Source organism: Mycteria americana, chromosome 2 (genome assembly GCF_035582795.1).
Source record: "Mycteria americana isolate JAX WOST 10 ecotype Jacksonville Zoo and Gardens chromosome 2, USCA_MyAme_1.0, whole genome shotgun sequence".
NCBI lineage: Eukaryota > Metazoa > Chordata > Aves > Ciconiiformes > Ciconiidae > Mycteria > Mycteria americana.
This window is the reverse complement of record NC_134366.1, coordinates 108,910,803-108,937,607: the sequence shown is the minus strand read 5'-3', so window position 1 is coordinate 108,937,607 and position 26,805 is coordinate 108,910,803. Positions and strand designations below refer to the sequence as shown.

The 26,805-nt window shown below is 45.7% G+C and overlaps 1 protein-coding gene across 3 annotated transcripts in view; it reads left to right on the top strand.

Annotated features, from left to right (window-relative positions):
• CARMIL1 (capping protein regulator and myosin 1 linker 1) overlaps positions 1-17,387 on the top strand; it is a 206,153-nt gene extending 188,766 nt beyond the window's left edge. For 2 of the 3 annotated variants that reach the window (XM_075494248.1, XM_075494246.1), the window contains 5 exons: positions 3,803-3,881; positions 7,282-7,515; positions 10,244-10,378; positions 13,032-13,178; positions 16,349-17,387. In XM_075494248.1, coding sequence (XP_075350363.1) covers positions 3,803-3,881; positions 7,282-7,515; positions 10,244-10,378; positions 13,032-13,178; positions 16,349-16,485 — 732 coding nt within the window. In that variant the 3' untranslated portion in view covers positions 16,486-17,387. The remainder of the gene's footprint in view (positions 1-3,802; positions 3,882-7,281; positions 7,516-10,243; positions 10,379-13,031; positions 13,179-16,348) is intronic. The other variant, XM_075494247.1, reaches the window with a different exon arrangement.
• The last annotated feature ends 9,418 nt before the right edge of the window (positions 17,388-26,805 follow it).

The following is a 26,805-nucleotide window of genomic DNA, read 5'->3' as shown; positions in this document are numbered from 1 at the left end:
TTTTTTCCCACCCTTCACTTTTTTACTGGTTGGAAAGGTTACCCCTCTTCTTTCAGGTTTAATTTTCAAGAAAATAATATTATTTATCTTTTTTTTTTTTTGTTAGATTTTGTAAAAATTTATATTTATGGAATGCAAAAGTAGGGTTGGGAGGGGGGGTTGGTGATTTTATTTTTTATTTAAAGAGTGACAAGAAAACTGAATTGAAATAGGAATCTGTACACAGCAGGGCACTGAATTATCCATCCTTAATGTTGCTCAGACCACCCAAAATTGAACTGCTGTTCAAAAGAATTTTTCACATACTTCATCCTAGATCACAATATTGCATAATTTAGGTTTGCACTTTTATTCATTATATTCATGAAGGTGAAAATCATACAGTATCCTGATGGTTGAGCTACAGAAGACAGCATCCCACTGCTGTTACATTGTTTAGCATGGGTAAGACATCAACTTCCCTAACATCTTCAAATTTATCAGAATTCCAGTATGATAGAAAATTGTATTTTCCTTTAAGGTACAGATGGCTTCTTATATTCTGAGCTATTTTACGTGAAAACAAAGCCAGAAGGAAGTTACTATTTCATTCATACACTACCGCAGTTTTGTTACAGATACAAGTGATGAGCGGGTGCACAGTACTTGGAAGATGGTAAATGCTTTTTTGTTTTCTTTTGCTTAGAATACAACGTGCAAATTGGCATTAATGGTAGAGACGAGTATTTGCAGATTAGTGTTACCTCTAGGTGTACATAAAAAGATCATTTAGCTCCATCTAGTGTTTACAGACTGAATTTTTAAATACCTTGAGCAAGACCTATGAGCAGACCAAGATCATCTGTAACCTGTATATTCACTCTTGATGGCACCCAACCCTGCAGTATTTCCCAACCTTGCATGAATTCCTATTAAAAATAGAGCCTGATCATTATTTATCTGTATGATAAATTCACCTGCATTTATCTGACGTGGTTGACAGCTTGTCAGAGTAAATTTTTGCAGCAAGTGTTTAGTGTTGTCTCGGGACCGTAAGCAGTTTGTAATGTGTGTACAGTAGGTTGCCAAACATACTAACATCCTAATTGCATTTTTAAGTACTACACTAATAGATGCCAGCACTGGCTTTTGTACTTGTCTCTGTATGTGGTCATATTTCCCCAGTAGTCCCATAACTAGGGAGGGAGGAAGGAGTTATAGTGAAATTAGTTTTCATATTGTCATACAGCTCTCTTAAAAGTCATTTACTGTAGCTAAGTGTTATGCATATATCTTCAATATTTACATAGGAAAATGAGTATTTTGGTGAAAGTTTGTGAGAATTCACATTCCATGAAGAAATTGTTGGTAAATTCAGTTCTCAAAGGCTTTTTTTCCAAGGTATGGAAGAAAAATCCAGTAAGTGGAGAGTGGTATTCCCTTCAAAAATATATGGCCGAGACAGTCTTACAAAGAAACACATGGCTTTAGGAGGTGGAGAGGTGAGAATTTAGCCAAAATATCAATGACAGTCAAGAAATGGGAATAAAAACTGAGTTTTCACCCAGTGGTACAAAGCATAATGTTCCTGCTAGCTTTGGAGGGGACTTTGTTTTGTCGGTACGGGCACCATAGCTTACCATTCTGGCCCTACAAGTCATTGCATTTCTAGAGTGCTTTGGACCAGAAGACTTTGTTGTTTGGTTTACACGTGCTTTTTAACATACAGATGATTTTATACTTGAAACCTGTAGAAATATAATCCCTTAGAGTGGATAGTTATGTCTGGTTTGGGGTAGTTTTACAGTACAGGAAATTTAATGACAGTTGCAGTAGCATCCTCCTTAATGCGGTGTGCCATTTTAAGTGCACACCTGTACTTAGTGGAGAGGTCAGGAGATAGCATTACCCTTACCAGGTCTTACACAGGAATGGCAGGCACTCAGCATCTCCGTCCTTTTCTTTGTTGTATTAAAGAGAGGCTTTGTTTTAGGAGCTGTGAGATTACACGAGCAAAATGGAGGTATTGGTAAATCTCTAAGGCCAACCACACTGTTTTCTGCATCGCTCTCCAAAATCTGCTTCTCCTGAAATGCCTGTGTTGAATTACCACCACAGGGGAAAGACATGTGGCCAGTGTGGATATTTAGAGATCATTTCTTTATGTTTATATTTAAAATACTATTTTCACTCTAAATCTGTCAATTTTTCTATAATCAGTATGTGCTCCTGCTACTTGTAACTATTGTCTTCCTTCCTACATTTCCTGTTGTCCAATTTTTATCTACATGCTATACCTCGCAGTCTTTCAGATTGTAAGCTCCAGAGGGCAGTGATCATGTTTGATGTATGCTGCATGGCCTGTGGTGGAGGTTTCTGAACCCTATGGGACAGTCAAATCCCAGCACAAGTCATGCAGAGTTGGTGTTGGAGCAGTAGTAGCAGTGTCCTGAACACGTCAATGTGACTTATGCATGGGTATATAACCAAATGCAATGGTCATCAGCACAAATAATTTGCTTTAAGTCATTTGCCACACTAACTGCCTTGAAAAAGTAAATCAAAATCAAGATTGAAGCTGCCTGCAAAAGTCTATCCCGACTTTTTTAGTTTAAAAAATGATCTCACTTTTTTTGCCTAGTCTTATTTCTATAAGGCTTTCTGTCATAGTATATCCTGCACTTATTTCTATGCACTTTTTGTATCCTCCCATTTATCCCTCTCCTTAAGCTTTGGTAGCAGGTAGGACAGTAAAAGGAGGCTGGTTCTTTTACAAGCACATAGGCTGCATATCTAAACTTCTCCTGGTGAATACACAGGTTTCAAGCTCACTTAGGCTAGAGCTATGAAATGAAAAAAGTCTTTGCACCTTTTCTTTTGAGACCAGGTTGTTACGAAAGCTATTCTTGAGAATAGAAGACTTGGTAAAATATCAGCACATAAACAAGAGGCCTCCTTTCTTTAGAGGTGCTGAGCAGCCAGGAGCCCTTGTGATGGGTAGCTTTAAACACCTTTCAAGAAGTAAGGTCTGTTTGTTTTTGAAGAAATCCTGTAAATACGTGGGCATTGCTTCTGTAGTTGTAAGTTTATCTAAAATAAAAAGTTATTCTTGTATGTGGAAGAGCATACGATCCATTCAGCAGTCTTATATTCAGAATCTAGATCTTCAGAAAAAGACTTTTTATTTTAAACCTAAACAAGGAATTTTTAAATAGGAAGCTATCTTTGGAGAAAAGGCTGTTTCTAACTAGCACCTTTAGTTTCAACTCCTGTACATTAGCAGACCTGTCGCTTAGGAGGCAGAGTGTCATTGCAGCTTTGCTAGATATGTGGCAGTATTAGTTATCAAATCTGTGTCATTTTCTTCCTACTTAGATCTCCAAGACCCGAAAGAGAAACAAGGAGAGAGAATCTACCATTTATTACTGTTATTACTATTAACTGTTACCTTCAGATACGTACTTGTATACAATTTCCTAATCCGTGGATTTTTATTGTAAAAGAGACTAGTTTGGAGTGAAACTAACTGAGAATAGAATCCACTATAATGTCAGAAGAAAGAAAAATTTTGTGGTTACATGTAAACTTGTGATAAGCTTTTTCAAGAAGAGGGTACGTTAATGGCGAGAGGGATGGGATACAATCAGGACCGGTAATGGTCTGTTTATGTAAAGGTCAGGCCAGCCTCATTGTACACTTTGAAGACTTTCTCAATTGCTTTCTCTGCCTTATGGCTTCCAAATTAGAGCTTTTTTCTAACAGAACCACTGAGTCGTGTTAATTACAGATATATTATTAATATGAGAGCTTTTCTCACTTTCAGAAACTTGGGAATGACACAACTCCCAGAGAGTCTTGTGACACGACGATGAGCTCAGAACGACTGGACGGAAGTGGTACAGGTACATTTTGGTTTTCCTGCTATAAAATCTTTGTAGAAAATGCAAAATGCCTAACCTCAAAATCTAACTTCCTTCTCCAGAGTGTGTGCCTACAGTTGCTTAAGCAAAATATGAGCTTATGCTAAGTGGAAAGGATTAGAAACAAAGCTCACTTTTTGTACTGTGTTTGACAGCACTTCTCATGAAGTCAGCTCTAGGGCTGAGCTGATGGCTCAGCTTTTACTCCACGTTGCACAGGAGGAAAAGTACTCAGTGCATGTGCCTGGGGTGCCTTCAGAAGGGTGCTGACTTATAATGGGATCAGCAAAGCTGAAGCTGAACCCAGGAGCCAGCAAAAATGTTGGTGCACAAAGAAGCGAAACTCTTGAATACACCTGATGACCTAAACATGACCAATTTTCAAGGTTTACAGTGGTCAGTGCAGGTACCACCTTGAGTAGTCCTAGCTTTCAGTTGTTAGAATAGACATCTCATAGGCAATGGCAGCTGGCTCTTCCCAGGGTTTACCCAGCCTGACCGAAGCCAGGGCTGTCTGCAAGGCTGTGGAGGCCCCTAGACACCACACACATGCACAAAACAACTCTCCATCATGTACAAAGTGCTTGCAGTCTTGCAGTGGTTGCAGCACCAATTCCCTCTGCATCTAGTCCTGCTGTGTCCTTGTCAAGCTGTAGTCCTGGGCTCTGACGTGGCAGTAGCTGCAATGCAGCCATCTCAGGACAAGAGGAAATTCTGGTCTCTGTGCATACTTTTGGGACTGGCCAAGTGAAGTGTTCAAAAGGGATTCAGCTCCGGTGGTTTGTGCGTACCACATTCACTGGACTGAAAGGAGTGGGCTGAACTAGGAAATCCAGGTCTGATTTCTCAACAGCAGTGGTAGGTATCCTGCAGGCATGGCACATAGGGTTGCCAAAACATAAAGAAGCGAGGCTGAAAAAACAGGCTGAAATCAAAATCCAAATGTGGCCTTCTTGGTTGAGCACTTCAGAAATCGATTCTGAAGTTTTATGCCTTTCTAAAGCTAGTTTTAAAAGACAGCATATTCAGAGCATGCTGAACTCTCTAAATCAGCACTTTTAAAGCCTGCTTATCTTTTGAGGGAGGACGTTGTATACTGTATGTGTCTCCTGATATCATCAAACTGAAGTCAGAGGAGCAAGAATAGCCTGTGCTTGGGGCATTAGAGTAGCTGGGGGTGTCTGACCCCAGTTTTTCTCTGGTTCTTGTCTGTATGTGGCACAGTTCACCCCCACCTCACTGCACTGTGTATGCCCCTTCCTTTTGGCCTCCAGCTCTCAGTTCTTTCTTTACCACTCTTGGTTGAGAGCTCCCCAAGGCTGCTCTTCGCTCTTGCAACTGCAGTTTGTCTTTGTTTTGGGTTAATTTATTTTAACTTACTGGGTTCTAATAATGTTAGCAGGCCTGAGGTTAGGAAGGCAAGAGAGTTAATGGAAAATTGCTGGATGTTGCTACAGGAAAACTATAGATAGTGATGCAGAAGGACAATAAGGGGGTTTTTTATTCCTTGCTTCATGTCTGGATGTTGCCTGCTTTTTTGTATGCATACACGCACAGGTGAAGAAGGTGTCCTGCTGTTTCGCTTGCAGCATGGAAGTCTATTGCATGCACGCAGATGCAAAATCTCCCTGTCACGCACTCACACAAATATATACGTGCCACACAACTCTTTATGGTGTACCAGAGTTTAACTCCAGCTGGGCTGAAAAACAGCTACATAAGCTGGAAAAACATATTGGAGACTGGCTTGCAACAAACTATATCAACATTCCCCTCCCTCCCACTTGCCATTAAAAGGTCTGTACTCAGCACTTTTGTAACAAGTAGGATTTCTGAATGGGAATAGCAGGTAGGTAGGTCAAGTCAGCATCTGTGAGCACATACTTGGCTTTGCCAAGTACCAAGGCTACCAGTCTGCATTTCAGTTAGTCTGTAATTCTCTTCTGAGAATAAAGATCTGACAACTGTGGAAAGTCCCAAGCTAATGTACAAGTTCCAAGATGTCATGGTTTAGCCCCAGCCGGCAACTAAGCACCACCCAGCCGCTCAGTCACTCCCCCCCTGGTGGGATGGGGGAGAGAATCGGAAGAGCAAAAGTAAGAAAACTCGTGGGTTGAGATAAAGACAGTTCAATAGGGAAAGCAAAAGCCACACACGCAAGCGAAGCAAAGCAAGGAATTCATTCACTGCTTCCCATGGGCAGGCAGGTGTTCAGCCATCTCCAGGCAAGCAGGGCTCCATCACGCGTAACGGTTACTTGGGACACAAACACCATCGCTCTGAACATCCCCCCCTTCCTTCTTCTTCCCCAGCTTTATATACTGAGCATCACGTTATGTGGTATGGAATAGCCCTTTGGTCAGTTTGGATCAACTCTCCTGGCTGTGTCCCCTCCCAGCTTCTTGTGCGCCTGGCAGAGCACGGGAAGCTGAAAAGTCCTTGACTAGTGCAGCAACAACTAAAACATCTCTGTATTATCAACACTGTTTTCAGCACAAATCCAAAACATAGCCCCACACCAGCCACTATAAAGAAAATTAACTCTATCTCAGCTGAAACCAGGACACAAGATTATCATTATACCTGCTACGTACAAGCCTTCAACCTTCTGAAAGCTGCAGAGTAGGAAAGCAGGGCAGGCATTTTGCTTGTTTGCAACCTAGAGTCCGGCAGGCTTTCTACCAACTTGCACAGCTAGATGGGACTGATTTATTGCTGGGAAGTCAGTGTAGCTTTATCTGTAAATACCTTGGTCTTTGTTCAGGATAAATAATGTGTTGATAAACTTGCTAATGTGTGGAAACCGTAATCCATATACAGTGTTATTAGATGAATCAAAATGTTATATAAAGAATACTTGATCTCGGCTAAATTTCAAAATCTCCTCTAGAGCTTGCTAAAAGCAACAAATAACAAGATATAGCCTGCTGATCGCACGTTTGGGATTTATTTTCTGGGCCAGGATTTCTCTGTTGATCTTGGATACTCAACCTTTTGTCTGTAGAGGCACAAAACAGCCAAAGGCTGCCTTTTCCACTGATCCATCGCTGCCTTCTCAGCAGGTAGGCTGTACCATCTGCTCCCAGAAATATGAAGGAAGAATAAGGTCCAGCCAGCCATCACCACAAATATATTAAAAAGGGGGAGATGCCATCACCTCTGAGGCAGTTGAATTATGATGCTTAGCAGGTGTAAGAACTAGCAGTTTTAGATGCTTTTCTTGCAGTGATTTTGAATGAAATGTTAGGGATCCTCTTACACACTCACACACCAGTGCAGCAGTGATATGTGAGCTAACGATGGTATTTTCCACACAAGCATATCTGTGCACAGAGCCTTCTGTGTTGCAGGAGACTTTATTTTATGTGTCTGTTTATTTTAGTGCCTAAACTCCAGCAGACCCTTCCAGAGAGTCGGTTTGCCTCGAATAAAGGTGACTCCATCTCAGCATCATCAGAAAAAAATTCAAAAGGTGAACCAAAGGCAGAAGCTGGTGCAAAGGCAAGAAGTTCTTCCAATACACCGACCAGCCCAAAACCCCCACTGCAGTCAACAAAGCCCAGCCTAGCAGGACGACCCACGGTGCCACAGAAACCACGCTCTGCCTCTCGTACTGGTGAGGAGCTCTTCTGGGCGTTCGTTATCACCAGCTGGGTACTTCTGAGTGGTGTTTGTGTGGGCTACGGAGGAGACACCCATGGCCACATCCTGAACAGAAGTTAAATGCAGAGGGACAAGTTCTTCAGTCACTTGCTCTTGACTTGCATCCTTCTTTTCCACCTCCCTCTGCCCTAATTCAAATAAATTTATTAAAATGGTTTAATCTGCGATCCGCAATAGTAAAACCTGAGGAGAAGCAATAGCAGCAGCGGCAGAGCTGTTTTGAGTTAGCCTGCTTTCACGGAAGAGGAGAGCGTAGAAAGCTACTTCAGCATCAAAGCCCTGTTGCAGTAGCAATGACAAAAATAACTGTATTTTCTCTAAACACCTGGCTCTAAATGCTAAAGTCCTTGGGGTTTTCTGGCAGGCTACTCTTAGCCCCTCAAGCAAACACCTATTATTCTTAATAACTTGCACAAAAAGATTGTCTCTCACTCTCTTTTTTCCTTGTTTTGCCTTTGTTTCTTTCCTTATTGCTTTTGACTGGAAGTAATTGTAACTGTGCTTTTATAACCATGCAAGACTGGCATTAACTTCTGCTCTGTCCTAAGCTCCTGCCCACATATTATCTCAAGGTTTCCAACAGCAGGAAATATTTCACCAGATCTCCTATACATTTGTCTGTCCTCTGTTTAACAGGTCAGTGTCACAACCCTCTCTGCCCAAAGTACAGCTACTGCAGTTGAGGGAAATTAAATGCTAGTTACTGACTCCCCCAGTAGCTATGGCAAATACAGCTTATTAATTGCTAATGATTGAAAAATGTAAGCATAGCCATCTGTAAGACGTCGCAGACCTCTAGGCTTTTCCCATACTCACTGTTGACCTTAGAAAGGTGTCATTTCTGGTGAGGACGAGGGGGCAGAGGGATGTTATAGCCTCTTCCCTGCCCTTGATGTGTACCTGAGCATTACTTAGTCTCTGCACTCCAGTGGGTAGAATGTTTTTCAAGTACAGAATCACCTTCAGGTTTCAGATGGTTTTAATTTTATTTTATTGGCCATTTTAGAAATGGTCATAAAAGTGAGAGGTGCTGGGTAAGATGCTAATGAAGATGAATACAATAGGAAAGCATGGCTTATTTGGTGATGCTTAATCTGTAAAACAGGCAGTGTGTTATCTCAGAATCTTAGGTATCAGAAAGACCTGAGCTATCTGTTTCTGCCAGCTCTTACTTCCTGCAGAGAGAGCATACTGTGGGTTTAACACAGAGAGTAATTAATATTTACACATAATAGGCCAGCTCCTCAGGTGGCAGCAAAAGCAGCACCATCTCTGTTGCAGTCTAACTTCTATCCTAGTACTTGTAGCAACCTGCTGGCTAAGCCTGCCGAGGCAATGTGATGAAGAAGCCAAGCAATAATCCTATTTATGCTTTTGCTCCTGCCATTGTTTCCAGCTCTGTGGCCAAACTAATGGTAGCAAATTTTTGCTAAGTAATCTGAGAGCAAAGGAACACAGCTCAGATGTCCACAAATTATCAAAGACTGAAAGTGGTTCCTCAATAAAGCACATAACAGCTTTGGTTCAGAAATATATAGCTGTGTTTGCCAAGTGCTGTGCTCATCCATATGTTGATACCAAGCTTCCCAAAGCAACTGGCCTCACAGGCACATCGAAAGCATGGAGAAGGTCCAAGAATTGGTGTATCTGTTCAGATCGAGTTGCATTTGGAAGGTCATTGCTTTCCTTTGTTGAAAGTAAAAAGATTGACTCCTTTGTGGTGACTTTTCAACAGTGAGATAAATTCCTATTAATTTCCAGTATGCAACCGAATTAACTCATTGTACAAATACACAATATAGGTGATACTTTGAGTTCCTTTTTCCTTCTATCAATACTAATGTGTGTTCCTAGTTCCTCTGTTGCATACATATGCCACTGTTTAGTCCTTGGGAAGCAAACATACAAGCAGTTTAATTAATCCATTGTAGCTGTACTTCCCTGCTGTCCAAACGAAGGCTGGTGTAAGACTGAAAAGTCTTCCTGTAAGGACTGTGAAGATGGTAGTCAACTCGCCATACATAACGCATATCCAGCCTTTTAGAGAAACAAGATACCCAGATGGTTTAAACTATGGATTTGAATTTAAATTCCAGATTTCCTCATGGTCGAGAGGACAAAGTATTTTTTCTATTTAGAAAATCTTTGCAGATGCTATTATGTTATGTACTGGCAATTTATTCCTGGAAGTACAGAGTTCTGTAGGCTATTTATGAAATTTGTTTCACTGGTTCACTTTTATGTCTTATAACCGTGAAACAGGACATCTAAATTGATCAGTTCATTATGTTTCAGGACAATAAAAATATAAATAGAACAAATATTTCCAAAAATCCATCCAAAATAATTTTCAGCTGTTCTTTACAAATTGCATACTTACGTCTTTCAGGAAATTTAGTTGGTCCCATCAGATTTCTATTTGTGCTACAATAGCAGTACACGTTAAAAATGCTGAAATTGAGATCTTTGCCTTGGCTATTAAATTTCTTTCACCTGGACTGAGGGCCATCATGTGTTCTCTTGACATAATGTAAATTCCTGAATCCTTCTTTTTCTGACACAGATTCTAGCTGTTTCTTGTTTGTGTGTTGCGTTGAGGTTTGGCCCATCATAACAGCACCATTTCTGTGAGCTACAGCACAAATATAACTTGTCACCCTTTTGTTCGTGGTACTCCACAGAGGATGCTCCGGAGTCTCCCTCTGGGCCCAGTTCCCCAAAAGTTGCCCTGCTTCCACCTGTGCTGAAGAAAGTTCCTTCTGATAAAGAAAAGGATGGTCAGAGCAGCCCCACAGTCAGATCGTTTTCTCAAGAAGGTAGGAGTGTTGGTATAAATGTTGTTCCAGCATGCTCATCTTTACTAGAATTCGACGTGGCATTGTCCCCTGATTTGTTTTCACTTGGAAGGGAAGAGGGGGATTCATTTGGAGGAAAAAAGAGCAAGGAAAGTGTATCTGGTCACCTATTCCCCCATCTCCTTCACCCATGGGTCGGTGCTCTATATTTTCTTCCTTTGATCAAACCAAGTGAAAGGTGAATCCCTTGGTATTAATAATGTAGCTGAACAATTAAGGGACTCTTTGTGTTGTATATACTATGGTTTAGTTTGGTCTGAATCAAGATGCTGATCGATATTGGTCACACACAATAATGTGAAATGCAGCTCTCTGGTTCAGCACATTTCCAGGGAAGCAGCCAAGACTTTGCTCCTTGCAGCCAGCCTGCTGCTCTGTTTGTACTCTTCCTTTCTGTGGGGTTGCTGCATGTGACTGAGCTCACCTCCTCCTCGGGCAATGTGTCTCGGTGTTCCAGGGCAGGGCTTGGTACTTTTTACATACAACAGTAGGCTGCTGCCTTGTCTTTGCTGCTTTTCATGTGTGCGCTGGATTTCTACTTTTGCTGATGCATTTGTTTGTCCATAGTTGTCTCTTAGAAGAGCTAAGGCTTCCTCTGATAGCATGGGATATGTGGAGAAGTAGTCACAGAAATATTGCTCAACATGGTGTTAGTTGGCACAAATGACAAGGTTTGACATCTGGGGGTGAGATCTCTTCCTTCCTGGGACTCTGCTCAAGCAAGACAGTGAGCCCTGTTTCCATCCCAAGGTGGTTCCCATCACTTAAGCAGTGAGACAAAGGGCTGCCCTTTCACACTCTGTCAGCAGTTTTTCAGAGTGTAGGATGGGGGCAGATGAGTCAAGGCAGATACGTAACACTGGGTTGTGAGGACTGAGCAGTTGCACTGCCCACAGAGCCCACCGTTACCCTCTAGATGAGAGCAGGGGCAAAGCCATCCCCAAAGCGGGATGGTCCAGAGGTGTATTTTGAGAAGCTTTTCCCTTTCTCTCCTAAAACTACCATTTCCTTTATGAAGTGACTTCTCTCACAGTCTGGGTTTTGCTCTGCTTGGAAAGTAGTTGCTGTGGTGGCTACCGTTTGGTGACCGCATGTCAGCACATGTGGGGTATCTGTCTACAGATTGTGGCTCTCGCTTCAGCCACCTGTATGATGCTTTGGGCTGCTCTTGTGCCATAAAAGTAGCCCAGCAGAACCACCACAGTCTCACTGAGTTACGTAGAGCTAGTAGGACATGGCACACCCAAGGACCTCTCCTGTGTCTGGAAAGGGCTGAGGGTTCAGACAGTCCACGTTGCCAAAAGCTGCAGCAGTTTATGGCTCAGGGTCCAGAAGAGGCACCAGGGTGTCTGAAGTGCCTCCTGGTGGCTGTGGCATTATGATGGTTGCAAGGTAGAAGAGAACCTGGGTTTTTTCCCTACCTTTGGTCCCATCAGAGCCTGTGTTGAGACAGGTGAACTGGGCTACAGCTTAGGGATCACACTCGCTACACTGGTGCCATCATGTTGAGAATGGTTGCAGTCGAAGGCTCTTGCCACAACAGACTCTCTTAGCTGCTATCTGATAACTGCGTATGCTAGAGTCCTTGTTTTCTCACCAGCTTTTCACCAGACTGCAGGAGAGAACTTCTTACTACGTAACTAGAGAAACACAATGTAGTAGGACTTGTTGCAGGTATAGTTTAACTTGAGGTTAACCTCACTGTTTCTGTGCTATATGCCTTCTCCATCTCCCTGTCATGAGAGGGAACATATTGGAGAAGCAGGGAATATGGGATCGTAACTACAATCCTTTTGTGTTACAGCAATCTCTAACACAGCAGAGATTTGACAAGGTTTTGCAGTTTGTGGTTGTCACATGAGAAGAGGGACAATCGCTTTATTTTTAAAATGTGTTTGCTGTTCGCAAATCCTTACACAAAAGGGGTCAGACACTGTGCTTTCGTCACTCCTTGCTCCTTTAGACCTCCACAGGCAACTTGGCCAAACACAGGGTTTTCTAGTTGCCGCTACGTTGCACTGTACAATTTTTTATCAATAATAGTTTAGAATGGCTAAAATTGGGTTTCCAGGTCCTAATGGAGCTGCTATGCTTTGCATAAAATTGTTCAGGAAAGAGTAAATTCTGTTTCTCTTATTTTTTATTCTTTTTCAGGTCTTTCTTTTTCCTTATTACTGTTCTACTTCCTCATTCAGTCATTCCTCTGTCCTTGCTTTCTGCTGCCTTCCAGGCTGGCATGCTGAATTTATTTCTGCAACTGGTAAATCACTGCAAATCTGCCTAAGTTAGTAAACAAAATTATATCTCTTGCAAAAGAAAGCTGCAAATGAGGTGATACTTGATTATAAAATTGCTTTATGTTAATGAGTTTAACTGTACTTTGTGGGACAATCTCAAAATACACTTCTTTACACAGCGTTACCTGTAAGATCGGGCTGCAGTTACCAACATAGACAAATATCTGGACTAAATTTAAGCAAGCATCTGGCATATTGATTACTACTCTTTGAACAATTGATTAAATGGGATGGATAAGTGAAATTACTTATATTACTTTCCGTACGTGGGCCTACAGAACAGCTTAGGGGTATAAATGAATCGTTTTTCCTGCTAGAGCAAACAGGAGATTGTCAAAAAAGAGATACAGCTCATGACTGTGCCAAGCCATCTGGCAGCGTGAAAACCACTTCGGGGCAGTATTCTACCAGTGCAGAAGAGGAGGCTAATGTGCTTGGGCAGAGGAAGGCACAGCCCACTTCTGGTTAGAAGTTTTCATTTTTCATCGAGACGGTGCTTGATAACTGGCACTAACAATCATTAAGAAACAGTAATAGCAAAGAAGCCACAAAAGGGTGTGGGTTTGTCATTGGATTATGAGAAAGGTAAAAATCTCATGGGATGCTAATCATCTTTCTGTCCCCATGGGAATGGGGACATGGCATGAAAAAATTTCCAGATAAGAAATGTGTGTGCATTTTTCCTTCGTGGCAACATCAGTGACCAGTACCGTACAGCACCTGCAGCCCCTCTGCAGAAGAGGGCTCATTACAAACCATGATCGCTCACTGCAGTGACACTGGCACGCTGCCGCGTAAGTACGCTGCAGGTAGACTGTCCGCTGCTTTGTGTGCTTACGTACCTTTCCTTTTTAAGATGCGTGTACTGAAGTATTTCAAAATACATTTCAGCCTAATACTGTTAGTGCCAGTTTCAGCACATCACTCACAAAACCATTTGAGAACTGGGTAAATCAGATTATTTTGACATAGTACTTTGATTTTCAGCTGCATAAGCAAACAAAAAAACACCAAAAGAACCCAAACCCAGCACTGTGCTGCACGCTTAAGCCGCGTTTCCTGAAGAGCAGCTTTGACTTATAGTGAACTCATTCACTAGGCTATAAAAATGTTTGGTTGATCTGTGTGTTTTTAAAATATAAAAGCTCCTGTTCTCAAATGGTACATGTCTACATGCTTCTCTCTACCTCTTAACTGGTTTGTTTAAACAGTGATTCAAAATTACTTTTATTCTGAAGTATTTTAATGAGGTATTTGAACTTGTTATGCAATTACATTTACCCACAGTTTTTCTATTTATAAGACATCATGTATCCCTTTTGTAACATCCTCAGCTCAAAACGTATAAACTGATTTCATATTGTAGAATTAAGCTTAGCCCACTCAAACTTGGAATCTCTCCTCCCCTTCATAATCAAATTACTATATTTTAGTTCGTTCTAAGATATCTCTCTGATAAAGTAAGTTTCAAAAGCTGAGGTGCTGCTGCAGATCTACACAGGTCACCTGTGTATGGTTTCGTCAGGGCAAGGGTAAGCTCTTGTGGCAGAAGTCTGCTTGCAGTATGTGGACTTAAATGCCTGATATATTTTTCAGGCATTTTGGGGGCAAACTACCTGTCATGATTTATCAGGCCATAAACTAAAATGGCTGCTGCAGGATGTGTTCTGGGTTTTGTTTGAAGAGTGAATGGAGGCCAAACAAAGGCCATGTAATTACTAGGAGGTACAAGTATCAAGAATGACTCAAAAATTTCCAGGCGTCTATTTCTTTGAAAAGCAGTGGTGTTTGGGAAGGTAGAAATGCCTAAATTTTTTTAGAGAATTTAGGTGTATTAATCCTCTCCAGTTTTATTAAATAGCTTTAAAAACCTTTCTCAAAATCCTTTCCTCTTCTTTCCCAACTTGCAAAGCCGGGATAAGAATGCAGTGAGTGTGTAGCTGCTGGCTTCCATTTCTTCCCATATTTTGGCTAGCGCAAATAAGGAAACAGGTATTTTGGACTCAAGAGAACTATTTGGGTAGCAAATGTGCCGTGTGTGCAAGGTGGGTCTCCGCAAGACGTGTGCTGGATGTGTCTGTTCTGCTTTTGTCATGGCAGAGATCCAGGACTGAACAATGTCTGTGCCAAACGAAAATGGGCCAGAGCTTTCTGTCCCCTGCTTCGTGGCCTGTTGGCACGCACCAGCGCTGCCAGGGATACAGGGAGCATCCCTGCTGAGGCTGCCCCAGCAGCTCGGCAGCATCGGCTCCCTTGGGATTCCTCTCTGCATTTTCCACATTCCTGGCAAGCCCTAACGCAGCCTGGCACAATTTGAAACGGCCAGGGAGATGCATCAGCGCCAGCCTGCTGCTTGTCTGCCCCTGCTGTGGCTGGAGCTGCACGCTGGTGGCAGGGCAGGCTGTCCCTTGCAGCAGCGAGGCTGTGGGTGAGCGGTACACAGGGAAGGAGAGCTGGTGCTTCATGGCCACCGTGGCTGCTGGTGCCTTGTTGAGAGAGGCGTGCACAAATGTGAACAGGCACAAGGATCAGTGCAAACCAAAACCGTATGTCCTTATCTGAAATGGTGGAGCAAAGAAGGTCTCGTAACTGTAACATTTAATTCTGGGGGGGTTAAGTGAGATGACTTGCAGCGAAGTCACATTTAAGGGCCACTGTTTGTTTAAAGGTTCATTTTACCTGGAAGTACGAGATTTCTAAAGCTATCAATCCTTGTGTAGCGTCACCCCCACTGATGTGTATAACTCTTTTGTTACCATAGCAATTGCAGACCACTGATTAGATCAGAAAGCTGAACAAGGTTTTACAACCTTCTTTCCAATTTATTTCAAAGCTTATAGGTTTGAGGAAAACCCTGGCCTTGCAGAGATTTTAGAGTGCTGGGCGAACAAAATGGGTACTGTTTGCATTTAGATCATGGGCAGTGGGTATGTCCTCCTGCTTTCTCCACTGCTGAGCACAGCAAGGTGCAGAGCCCATGGTCTCGGCTGGAAGAGATGCAGGTTGGGCTCAGAGCCATGGGTGTCCCCCCCATCAGGGAACAGGGAGGGCGTTGGGACCTGGCAGTGCTGGTGGGGCAGGGAGCAGCAGTTCGAGTAACTTGGATGCCAAGGTGAATGTCTGTCCTGATTCAGGCTGCCGAATCAAAAGGGAGAATATAGATGTGTCCTGCTAGGGAGACAGGCCTGCCTGGGACACGTGCTGCTGGTCTGGGGGGTGCCCAGCCAGGATATCCACCTGAGCAGTCAGGAGTGCATCGCCTGAGATCCAGCCCAGCTGGAAAAAGGAATGCTGTTCTGGTTTTGAAGTGGTGTGATGAGAAGAAAGTCTCTAGGACGTTTCTAACTGTAAAGTTTATCCGTGTCACAGTGAAGTACTGGGTTTCATATTTCAAGTTTGCCTGCTTGCCAACCAACAGTGGAATAAAGTTTGCTCAAACTCTCTCTCTTCTCTCTCACCTTTTTCTGGGTTGAAGAATTAATGGACCTGTGCTACTCCCACTAGTGCAAATGAGTTCAGTGGGAGCAGGAGCAGGTCCTGTGTGCATGAATTACCTTTTTTTTTTTTTTTTTAAATTATTTTTCTTCCTCTCTCTTCTACAGTCATTAGTAAGACCTATTTCTGTTTTATGCAGCTGCGAAAAGAAGCCCTGGGCAGCAGCCTCATGAGTTCCAGGAACTGAAGCAGAGGTCCTTAAGTAAAGACGGCCATCAGGGAAGCAAGTCCAGTGACTCTGGCGAAGAAGCAGATAAAGATTTTATTTTTGTTTAGCAATCAGTACAAGTGCTTCATAGCGCAAGAGCTTTTTATAACAATCAGGGTGCAGCAATCAACAGCCCTTCTAGCCAGCTGCTCTTTCACCACAGGTACTTTTCCATGCAGAAAACCTGATCTTCCAATCGTGATTTACAGTACGCTCACTTTGCATTGATTCGGTCCTTAATTTCTGTTCTTTACAATTCAGACGTTCCCTTCCACGCCTTTGCTAAAGCCAGCGATTCTTTCATGTATTCTACTTGAATTTCTCTGAAGCAGCTACAGAGAGTGCCCTGCATTAGGGCATTTAGAAAGCAAAGCAAATTAACTGGACACTGTCTTACACTAATACACTGTACAGCAGGTAATGTGTTGTACTGCTGAATGTAAATGTGTCAGATCTGCACGTGACTTACCTATAAATATATTCTTGCGGTATGCAATTGCACATTGTAATTATATTAAAAGAGCACACTAATAAAATAATTTGTATAGATTATATATATTAAATGCTTGGGTATGGTTTTTACATTCTCCCATAGGGAGCTTCTTTCTTCCTGTTCTCGTACTGTACATAAAGCTCCAACGCTTACATTTGTGTACCGTCAAAAAGCACAACAGAGAAGGATTTGGATGACGTATAATCATGGTATGCTTCCACATTCATATATTAATGTATATAGTTGATTGGAATGAGGGCAATTGGCATTTTATTAATATTGGTGTTTTCTAGAGGCCTTCCTCAGTTCTGTCTGCATATTAGCTTCCTTTCAATGTGTAATTCTACGAGAAAAATAGTTCGACATCTGTAAAAACATTACAGCTTTTGGGGGGATGTGCAAATTTCACAGCTACCCACTTACATTACAGGTTGAAGGGATTTTATTCATATGTATATTTGTAACAATAAAAAATGATTTTACAACTGAAATACTATTCTTTGTTTTTACGGCACTATTTGTGGTCTGACAGTCTCTGCTCTTTGAATGATGGCATTGTGTCAGGTAGACAAAGCGTGCACTTAAGACAAAACCCATATAATCTTCTTCTGCTTCTAGTAAAACGTCCGTTCCTGCTGAAAGGGACACGTACACATCATCGTCCTAAAACTGCTGAAAGATCTCTTTGCTAACGTCCTCAGGATCTTCAGCAAAGCAGCCTTCACATGAGCCAGAAACGCCTGCTGTCTAAATTCTCTATTTTGGTTCCATAGGACAGAAAAGAATTGTTTTGGTAACTCTCTCCCAAGAGCAATTTCCCTGGCCCTGCTGTGGCTTCTTGCCTGGGTAGCAATGCTCAGGTACCTGTCTGTCAGATGACCTTCTGTCTGATCCCTGTGCACATACCTGCTATTGCCACTTCTCCCATTGCACTGTAAAGGGCTGCTAAGTCAAAACAGGAGCCTTTTATACCAGAACATCTTGGAAGCGCTTTGTAGAGGCTTACATCTCAAAAGTAGGCTAGAAGGCTGTGGGAAGGAGGTCCTGAAGGCTGGGCGTTCATACCTGGGGCTTGCACTGTCTTGAAATTCTGCACTCATCTAAAATCGTTAAGAGAAAGTTCTTCATTTTCACATACATATATTCTTGATTTATTGGGCATCAGTGAGAACAAAAGACAAATGGCAAAGGGAAACTTGAGATGCGTTAGAAAGGAAAAATAAACCAGTAAATAAACTGCAATTTTTATTCCCATAAGACATGGAAAAAACAACTGTCTGAAAAGTGTAAGTATAGAAGAAGGGTTGCCTGATTTGTTGGTTTTGTGCATTTAAGAAATTTAACAGCAAGGTTTGTGGTATTAATTAAAAAAAAAAAGAAAAAAAGACTTCCAAGTGCTGAGAATTTCTCTTACTTGTGCTTGATGTCCTTCTCACCAGTCATCTGAGATACTGTACTGGTCACGCTGTGAGAAATCACGGCAATAGTGTGTGCCCATCACCCTGGTATCAGTAAACCAAAGACAGGGATGTCTGAAATGCTGTAGAGGAACTATGTGTTTGTGCTGATAAACACAAGAAGAAAAGCTATAGTGCAGTAGTAGTTGCCTGCTGGAGTATCAAGATTTCATTAGACAGCAATGTTTTTCCGTATTACTTATGGAAAGCCTTTCCAGTCTTTATTCCAGCCATCGGTGTGTTGTGGGCAGGCTGAGTGGTAGAGAAATGACTTTAGAGGAGTGCTAGCGTGAGCTCTTGGAGACCTGGGGTTTGGTTTTGTGTGCACGTGTGGTTTTGGGTGTGGGGAGGAGCGATAATTTCATTTCTTTACTATCTTTCTGCCTGGCAAGCCCAGCACTGGCAGTCCGATGGCAAAGAATTCACGTCGGATCCAGAGCACCCCCATTGTACCTCTTCTACATTTAAGAAATAGTGACTTTTATTTTCATTTATCTTGAGCCCATAGAGGCCTCGGGTAAGTGCCGGTGTGTTTCGGGGAAGTAACAACCTCTGTACCCGGGTGCCAAGCCAAGCTGGTTGGGAGGTTTGGGGGGTCACGGCTTGGGGGTTCAGGGGTGGCACTGCCTTTCCACGAGCTGCAGGCCCTCCGAAGCAGACGTGCGGCTGGAGGAACCCTCCTCCTTTCTCTTGTCGCCTCCCTGCTGCCCAAGCCGCCCTGCAGATGCTCTGCGGTCGGTCCCCCGTGCTCCCGCCTGTCCCGGGCCACGCGCTGCCCTGGGAGGGCGAGGGACAGAGCCCAGGAGCCACGTTCAGCTGCTTTGGTGGGATGCCAACGGCAGAGATCCCTGGAGCTCTTAGAGGCTGAACAGAGATCGGCTAGTGGCACCGCTGAAGAAAAGTGCTGTTACTTGTTCTCCCAGGGCGTCTGTAGCATCTTAGAGTACCACCTGCGTTCCTCCCCGTCCCACACCGGCTGCTGCCTGAGCACCTCCAGCCGTGCCGGCAGCGGTGGGAGCAGAGGTTGGTGTGGGAGGAGAGGTGCCTTGCTCCCGGGCACGCCGCCGGCCTTCCTCTCGCAGCCGAGGGCGTCTCCGCAACGCCGTGCTGCGTGGTCTGGCAGCTCAGAAAGGGCTCACAGGGTCCAGCCGGGGTTATGTCCGACACGACGGTTTGGTCCCTGGACCGTGGCTGGTCTCAGGCAAGACAGCAGCTACGTGTTGCATTCGCTGTGTTTGGAGGTGATGGCGAGGGGGTGGCAGCACCGGAGGTGACGGCGAGGTCCTCTGCATCCCTCCGTGCACGCAAGCACGTGTACTGTACGACTAAATCCAAGTGAAGGACCCAGCAGCCCCGGTTAGAAGCGCTGCCCTGCAAGGGGTCCTAGCACCAGCATCTCTGGTCAGAGCTGCGCCTACCTGATCCAGCCTTGGGGAAAAGGGGCGAGAAGCTCTCTTGGAGGGAGCTGCCCTGCCCTTTTCTGCTCCTAAATCTGGTTTTCAGGTTTTGCTGTTGAAGAATTTCACCTGTGATGTACGTAGCGGGAGTGCCTCCCCATCTGAGACGTGCTGGAGAAGGGCTGTGGCTGCCTGCCAGGCTCCAGCGTGCTCACACAGCTCTACACCACATCTGCAGGACCTACTTCCCTCTCCCTACTAAGGGAGGTTAAAATCTGGCTGATAGATTTTGAGTGTTTTAAAGTATTCCCTGATGTGCAGTAACAACAGTAAATAGCTGCTTCCTAAGATGGGAACAGCAATTGTCTTAAATCCTCCTCCTCCACCAGAGCCATCCAGCCAGGCTGAGACGATTTGGGAATTATTGTGGCCCATTAGTCACAAATCTGTGCGACCCACTGCACTTAACTGAGAGCTGCCATCGGTGCGAGCTCTTGCTGCCGCTCCTTATTAATTGATTAATGTGGAGATGATTTCTCTCTCCTGTTGCCCAGAAAAAAAGCTACTGAGAAACATCTTCTAGGAAAATACCAGAAAGTTCTGCTCCCGTTTGAAACGCTGCTTTCTTGTGCTCATGAGAGGGCTGTGCTGCTTTCCCCACGCCCAGGGATGCTAATGCTGGGTGGGCTGCGCCCGAATCCCACCTCTGGGGATTATCCTCTGCTTGTGCTGAAGCTGGGGGGAGGTTTCAGGTAGTGACACTGTCCTTCGCTTCTCCTGGAGCTGTGGCCCAGAGGATCTCTAACAAATACAGCGCAGGTGAGTACCGGAGATTATCATTTAGATCAGGCCTGGACAGCAGAGCAGTCTTTCCCCATCCTAAGAAAGAGTCTGTGAATGGGGAGGACGAAAGTTGCTACATAAGCACACGGTGATGACCTTCTCTTTCCTTCAAATGTAGGAGATGACAAAACCCAGTTGTCCGACGCATTCCCCCTCAGTGCCGTCAGCCCTCGCCCCCTCCCTGCAAGCCCTCTCCTCTCCGTAGCTCCAGGCAGGCAGCCAGCGAGCCGGTGCCCAGGGCCTCGCTGCCCTGCCCGTGCCCAGCCGAAACCCTCCCAAGGATGCCCCAGCGGCACTGCCAGCGAGTCTCTCAAAGGTTACAAACTGCTCACTGGATAATTAAAATGCCTTCAGTCTGTCGCATAAACGTTACCTTGTGTCCTGCTAAAGAGAGAAATGTGCTGCCTTGGGTCGGCCTCCACCTCCCCATCCTGCATATAAGAGATCACAGGAAGATCTGCCGGGCACCTTCCCGGCTTTCCTCCTCATCCCTCTGCCCACGCTCCTGCAGTCTCTCGTGCCTCTTCCCAACGTGAGCGTCTCGCCAGCACCACAGCAAGTGATTCTCCACCTGAGCCTCCACCCGTGTCCGACATTTCCAGCGCCATCGTGACCACAGGCGGGGCAGGACCCCACAGCGGCCAGGGTGACCTCCCCCGGGAGGCAAAGTGGGGCACGTTCATTTTCGGTTGAGAGCAACCAGCTTCACCAAACAGCCAGGGCTCCCTGGCCCTCGGGCCATGACTGCACCTCACTTCAGCAGGCACTGCCGACGGCTGGCAGCTTAAAACGCTGCTCTGATCATCGCACGTGGAAATCTCCTTTTCCCTTGGTGAAACTGAGAGTTCCCCAGCTCTGAAGGGCAGCGTTCCAGCCTTGAGGATTTGCAGGCAGCATCGAGACTTCAGTGGATTTGGCCATGGGACTCCCACCATCTCGTGCTCCCCTGCCATCCCTGTCCTGATCCCCTGAGACACAGAAACGGGTGGAAAACTGTCGGGAGCACCTCAGCCGAAGGCACCGGGGCTGCAGGCCTGTCCTCATGGGGCTGCTCCTCATCCTGGCACATGGCTGGGCTGTAACAAGAGCAGAAGAGCCGTGAGGTGTTGAAGGCAATACTTCACCTTGGAGGCAGTGGTTTGTTTTAGTCGTTTAGTTTGGCTATTTACTTATTTGAGGTTATCCTGAGAATTGCCGAAAGGCTAAACGCTCCTGGGTTGTTCTTCTGAGGCTCCGAGAGGGGGAGAAAAGCGGTGCCAGCTTCAGCAGGGGCTGAAGCTGTGCTGGGCTGAAACCCAGTGGTACCTGGCGAAGGACGTGGAGCCACATGTGATGTGCCTTTGGCAGCTCCCGGCAGGTTTGTGTGTTCAGGGACCCGGGAACAGGCACCTGAACGGGGTGAAGAAACGCAAAAGTGAGCTCTCACGGTGAGCTGCAGGGCAGTGAAACAAGTCGAGCGGTGTAAAAGCTGATGGCGAGTCCCTAGAAAGCAGCCCGGGGCGGGGGGTGCATCTAAGCACCCCTCGGGGATGAGAGACATCCCGGAGGTTCTGGGGTCATGCACGGTGAGGGGAGGGGAGGGCAAATCCCAGCTGGTGGGAAGAGGCCGGTGCAGAGAAAGGGCAGAGCTCCTGCCTCTTGCCTGAGGCTTGGAGGAAGAGGAAAGAGGGAAGAGATCGGCTTCTCTGTCTCTGCCAGCTTAAATGAAACCTCTTAAAAACAAGTGACTCCGTTTTCCTCCGTGTTTGGGACAGAGCTGTCGGTTCTCCATCAGCACACAGCCAGGGACAAGCTGGTCCTTGGGACGAGGCGCCTGCCTGGGCGGGAGCCCGGACTGCCGTCCTTGGCCTGCCCTGGGCAGCCTGTGGCAAGTGCCTTCGCCTCCCCGTACCTGGGGCTGCGGCTCACCCCCTCCCCAGGACATCCCACCCGTGGCTGGTCCTGCTGTTTCAGAGAGACCCCGCAGGGGCAGGGGCCACTGCTGCCCTGGGAGTGCAAATTCCCCGGTGCCAAGTACCACAGAGAAATGGCTGCAAGAGCAAGGATGCTCGTCAGCACCGAGAACCCGAACGGTGAGACCCTGTATTTTCAAAAAGAGAGAGAGAAAACAAAGTGTGAGTGTCTGCACAGCAGATGAAGGGGAAAATGCATTTTTTTCGAGGTGTCTTTGCAAGCGCTGTGCTATCGCAAAACTTAATTTCTTATGCCGTATCCCGCAGCAAACTGAAGAAGAGGCTCCTGCCAATATGAGAAGAGTCTCTTCCCGACATGAAAGCCACCCTGCCTTTGACACCCCTACATCAGCTGTCCTGGGGCTTTATTAGATGAGGGTTTTGAGCACCCACATTTGAGAAATGGAGCGTGGGAAAGCAGAGATGCTGCCACGGTCCTTCCCAGCCTCGTGGCGGGGTCCTTGCTCTGATGCCGCTGTGCTGACGTTGCTTTGGCAATTTGCAATGAGCTCTGCCAGCTGACCACAGCCCCGACCCTTCAGAGCCTGTTTTTTCTGCTTTTCCAGTAAGTTGAATTGCGGAGAAGAAAAGCTGCTTGGGGGAACAAGCATTTTAATTAGATTGATACCGGCCAGAGAAGGCAGGAGAGGGGCTGCCAGCTTGGCAAATCCAATTTGGTTTAACTGAATGGAGGAGTAAAGTTAATTCTGTAATCTCTGCCTCAGCATCGCTCGGGAGGTGCCTCCTTCCCTTCCTGTTCGCTTAGGTGGGTAAGACCCAGCGGTGGGTAGAGGAGAGCCCCAGGGAGGCTGTACAGCCCCCACTTTATTCAGACAACATTAAATTCTAGCAGAAGACTGAAATAATGAAAGTAAGTCATTAACCGTAACTGAGACTGCAGCCCCTGGCTGGGTAGCACCAAGCGGCTTGTAGCTGGGGGAAATGTCGGCTTTTCCTTTGGGAAGTTTCCTCTTAGATCCCAGCTGATGGCCTGAGTCCTGACCCCTCCTTTCCAGCAGCTCCCCAGCGGGAAGGGGTTGGCTGCTCCCCCATAACACCCATGGGATCCCCATTGCCAGTCCAAAACGGAGAAGAGAACAGAGGACTGATGCCTCTCATTTTGGGGGGCTGCACGGGGAAGGCTGGAAAAACCTGGCCTTGGTGGGAATCTGTGGATGGGAACATCTGTGGGCCGGTAGCCCTCCCGTCACATCACATCACTTGGTACCGGGACCTGGAACGGCAGTGCATCCCCGCGCACCCCCGCACCCGCACCCCCAGCACCAGCTGGGCCAGAAGGGATGGAGCCAGCACCCAGCACCGCACCGGGACGCGCGCTTTGCTGGGCAGAGGGAGGGAGGGAGCGGGGGGGAGGAAGGCATCCGCCTGCGCCGGTGGGGGTGGGGGTCTGCCGCTAATAAGCACCCTGTACCCATCTGAGGGTGGGGTTGGAAAAAAGAAGAGCCTATTCCTTTTCTGCAGCGGACAGCTTTATCTCTGACTTGATTTCCACGCAAATGGTAGGGGGACTGACTGACCCTGTTATTTCGACTTCGTTTCCTTTTCAGTTTGTCTTTCGTCTGCTTCTCCAGCATTTTCCTTTTCTGGGATGCTCACAGACCCCTTGCTGGGCGGCAGCACGTCATCCCCACCCTCCGCAGCCCAGCTGCACGCAGCAGCTCAGCCGGCACCCTCGCCTCCCACCCCGCTGATGCAAATCAGGTGCTGGGGAAAACAGGTCGCACCATGATCCGGGCTTGGGCTTCCTGCAGGACCTGTGCAGGACCCAAGCTACCCGCAAAACCCACGCTCAGTGCGGGAGGAAACGCTGATGGGTGCCAGCGGAGGCTTCCTCAGTGTCCCCGGTCAGTGCAAAGCTGAGGGTAGCTGAAGCCATTTGATGAGGAAAATTATTTCCATTTATAAAGCCGTGTCTGCGTCTATTGAAATTATCTTCTGAAAAGGTGAGGGACAAAGTCATGCCACAAATCCCGATGCTGGTTTGTTTTTTTTTTTGGTTCCCTGTTCTGATCGTGGAAACCCAAATGTGTGACAGCGGTACTTCGAGTCTGGCCCAAAGAACGAGGCATTTGTCAGCTGTCCCTTTTTCTGTTTGCAAATCAGCAATCTGCACTTTTAGGCATGTCTTCCCATCATTTCCAGTTGCTTGATTAAGCCTTTCTGCAAAGCTAGCCCAGCCTGGGGTTTGGCCACATGCTCCTTACACTGCTCCATACTTTGGACAAATTGCCATTTTTTTAATTTATTATCAGCATCAGCTAAATAATACAGCGTTGCTTGTGTCTCCCAGCTGGAGGGCTCCCTGACCCACAGTGGGGCCGCATAATGGCCGTGCAAATGCTTCCAGCATGAAGGCACCTACCAATGCACATTCATTTATGAGCCAAATGCCACCGAAGTCAGGGGGCATCCGGGGTATTTGCTCTTCCTTGTAGTCGAGAACGTCTTTGTGGGAGTCCTCAAGGCAGGGTTTTGGGAAGGCTGAGGGGTGCTGTGGAAGAGAAGCACCTGTCGGGCAGCCCGGGAAGGTGCAGAAGCCGGCTCGGAGGCTCCCTGAGCGGGAGAGCGAGGGCTGGTACCCACCAACACGAGAGCGCCTGAGCTGAAAGGAGGGAAGAGGTACTGGGAATAAGTTGTTCACTTCCACTTCCTAGTGAGTCTGTCTTACCTACATCCCAAATTTTTGGTTGCCTTTTTCAGGAGCCTTGCAGATCACAGAGAAAAGGAGTTTTCTAGAAAAATAGCTATTTTTATACTTTTTCAAAGCTATTTTACACACCCAGATTCACATTAAAAAAAAGGGACATTTTTTATTCTTTGATGTCTAATTGCCATAATCTGAAAATAAACCAATAAAAGAAACATCTGAACTAATGATCTGTCATCACAAAGCCTTAATGGAAAAAATCATCCTGTCAAGTGTTATTACATTAAAGCCATTTCTGAACTTAAGAAAAAAATAATGGGACAGTGGTGGGGTTTTCAAAATATGTATCTTTAAAAATCTATAATGCTTTGAAGCAATAGAATTCAATTGCCTTTTTTTTTTTCATTTTCAGCTTTTCAAAACACTGATTGGAGATCATCTACCTCAAGCGTTACTGCACAGTGCAAAGCCGGAGCCAAAGGAGAAGTCCTTAAACAAAAGCACTCCCTGCTTTTTAAAATAGTGCCTACCTTTAATCCTTATTTATTCCTTTAAGGAAATAAGCCAAGGCAGGGCGGTTGCTGAGTTTGGTACGTGAGCTGCACACACGGCAGCTATCTTCAGTTTGTTGTTTTAATACTAATGGCAATAGATCCACAGTTCGATACGCTCCTCAAATTTATGGTACCCTGCAGAAAGCCCTGCTGAACCAGTAAAAGTTACTTTGAGCTGTTTGGGGTTTTTTCATTCATGCTTTACTGAGTCACCTAAAGCAACTGGAGAAGCCGAACCCCATTTTAGCCATGCAGTGGGGCAGTCGGCTCCTCACCGCAGGCTGGGGTTTCTCTCAGCTTACCTGGTTCCAGTCACTTTGAGCTAAATTTCTGCAATTCCACCCCTAAGGCCCCTAAATCCATCTTGTGCGATATATGGTGGGTCAGAACGGTTAAGCCATGTGTCTGTGGGGTGGCCCCTATATCTATAGGGTATGTTGGTGGAGGGTTTTGGCAGGGAGCAAAGGCATAGCTGGTGCAAAGAGAAGAGGAGGCCATCATCTCTGCTCCTTTTTTTCCCCTTGACAAACATGCTCTGCTGCTGTGTGGAAGCAAAGCCTCTCTCTGCCGGGGCAGACAGCCAGCACAGGGTGTGTGGGAGGACAGAGGTGCTCAGACGGATGGACACGTATCATCCACATCCTCATGCACAGGTAATGATGAGTTTTGGTGAGAGCCCATTAAGCTTTAAGGTCCTTTTTTATCTCCATCCTGGACCTGGTTTCACTGAGGTTCTGTGAGATCCTGAATAAATATTGGCAGTTTAAGTAAGGTGATGCTTCTTGCCTGCTCTTCCTCCTGTGAGGGCACGAAGGAGAACCAGCTGTGACAAGCTCTTCTCAATGCCTTGAGTTTTGCATCAGTTCCCATAAAACCTCGCTGTCTCTGTCCCTGTCAAACAGCAGGGTGCTTCCCCGTGCAAGTATTTCAAAATATGGGTAGTATTTCCTCTTAAGTTAGTTCTGTTAAGAATATTTTTAGTAAGAAACTAGTTGTCGTGATCATGCTACCAAGGACCCTTGTT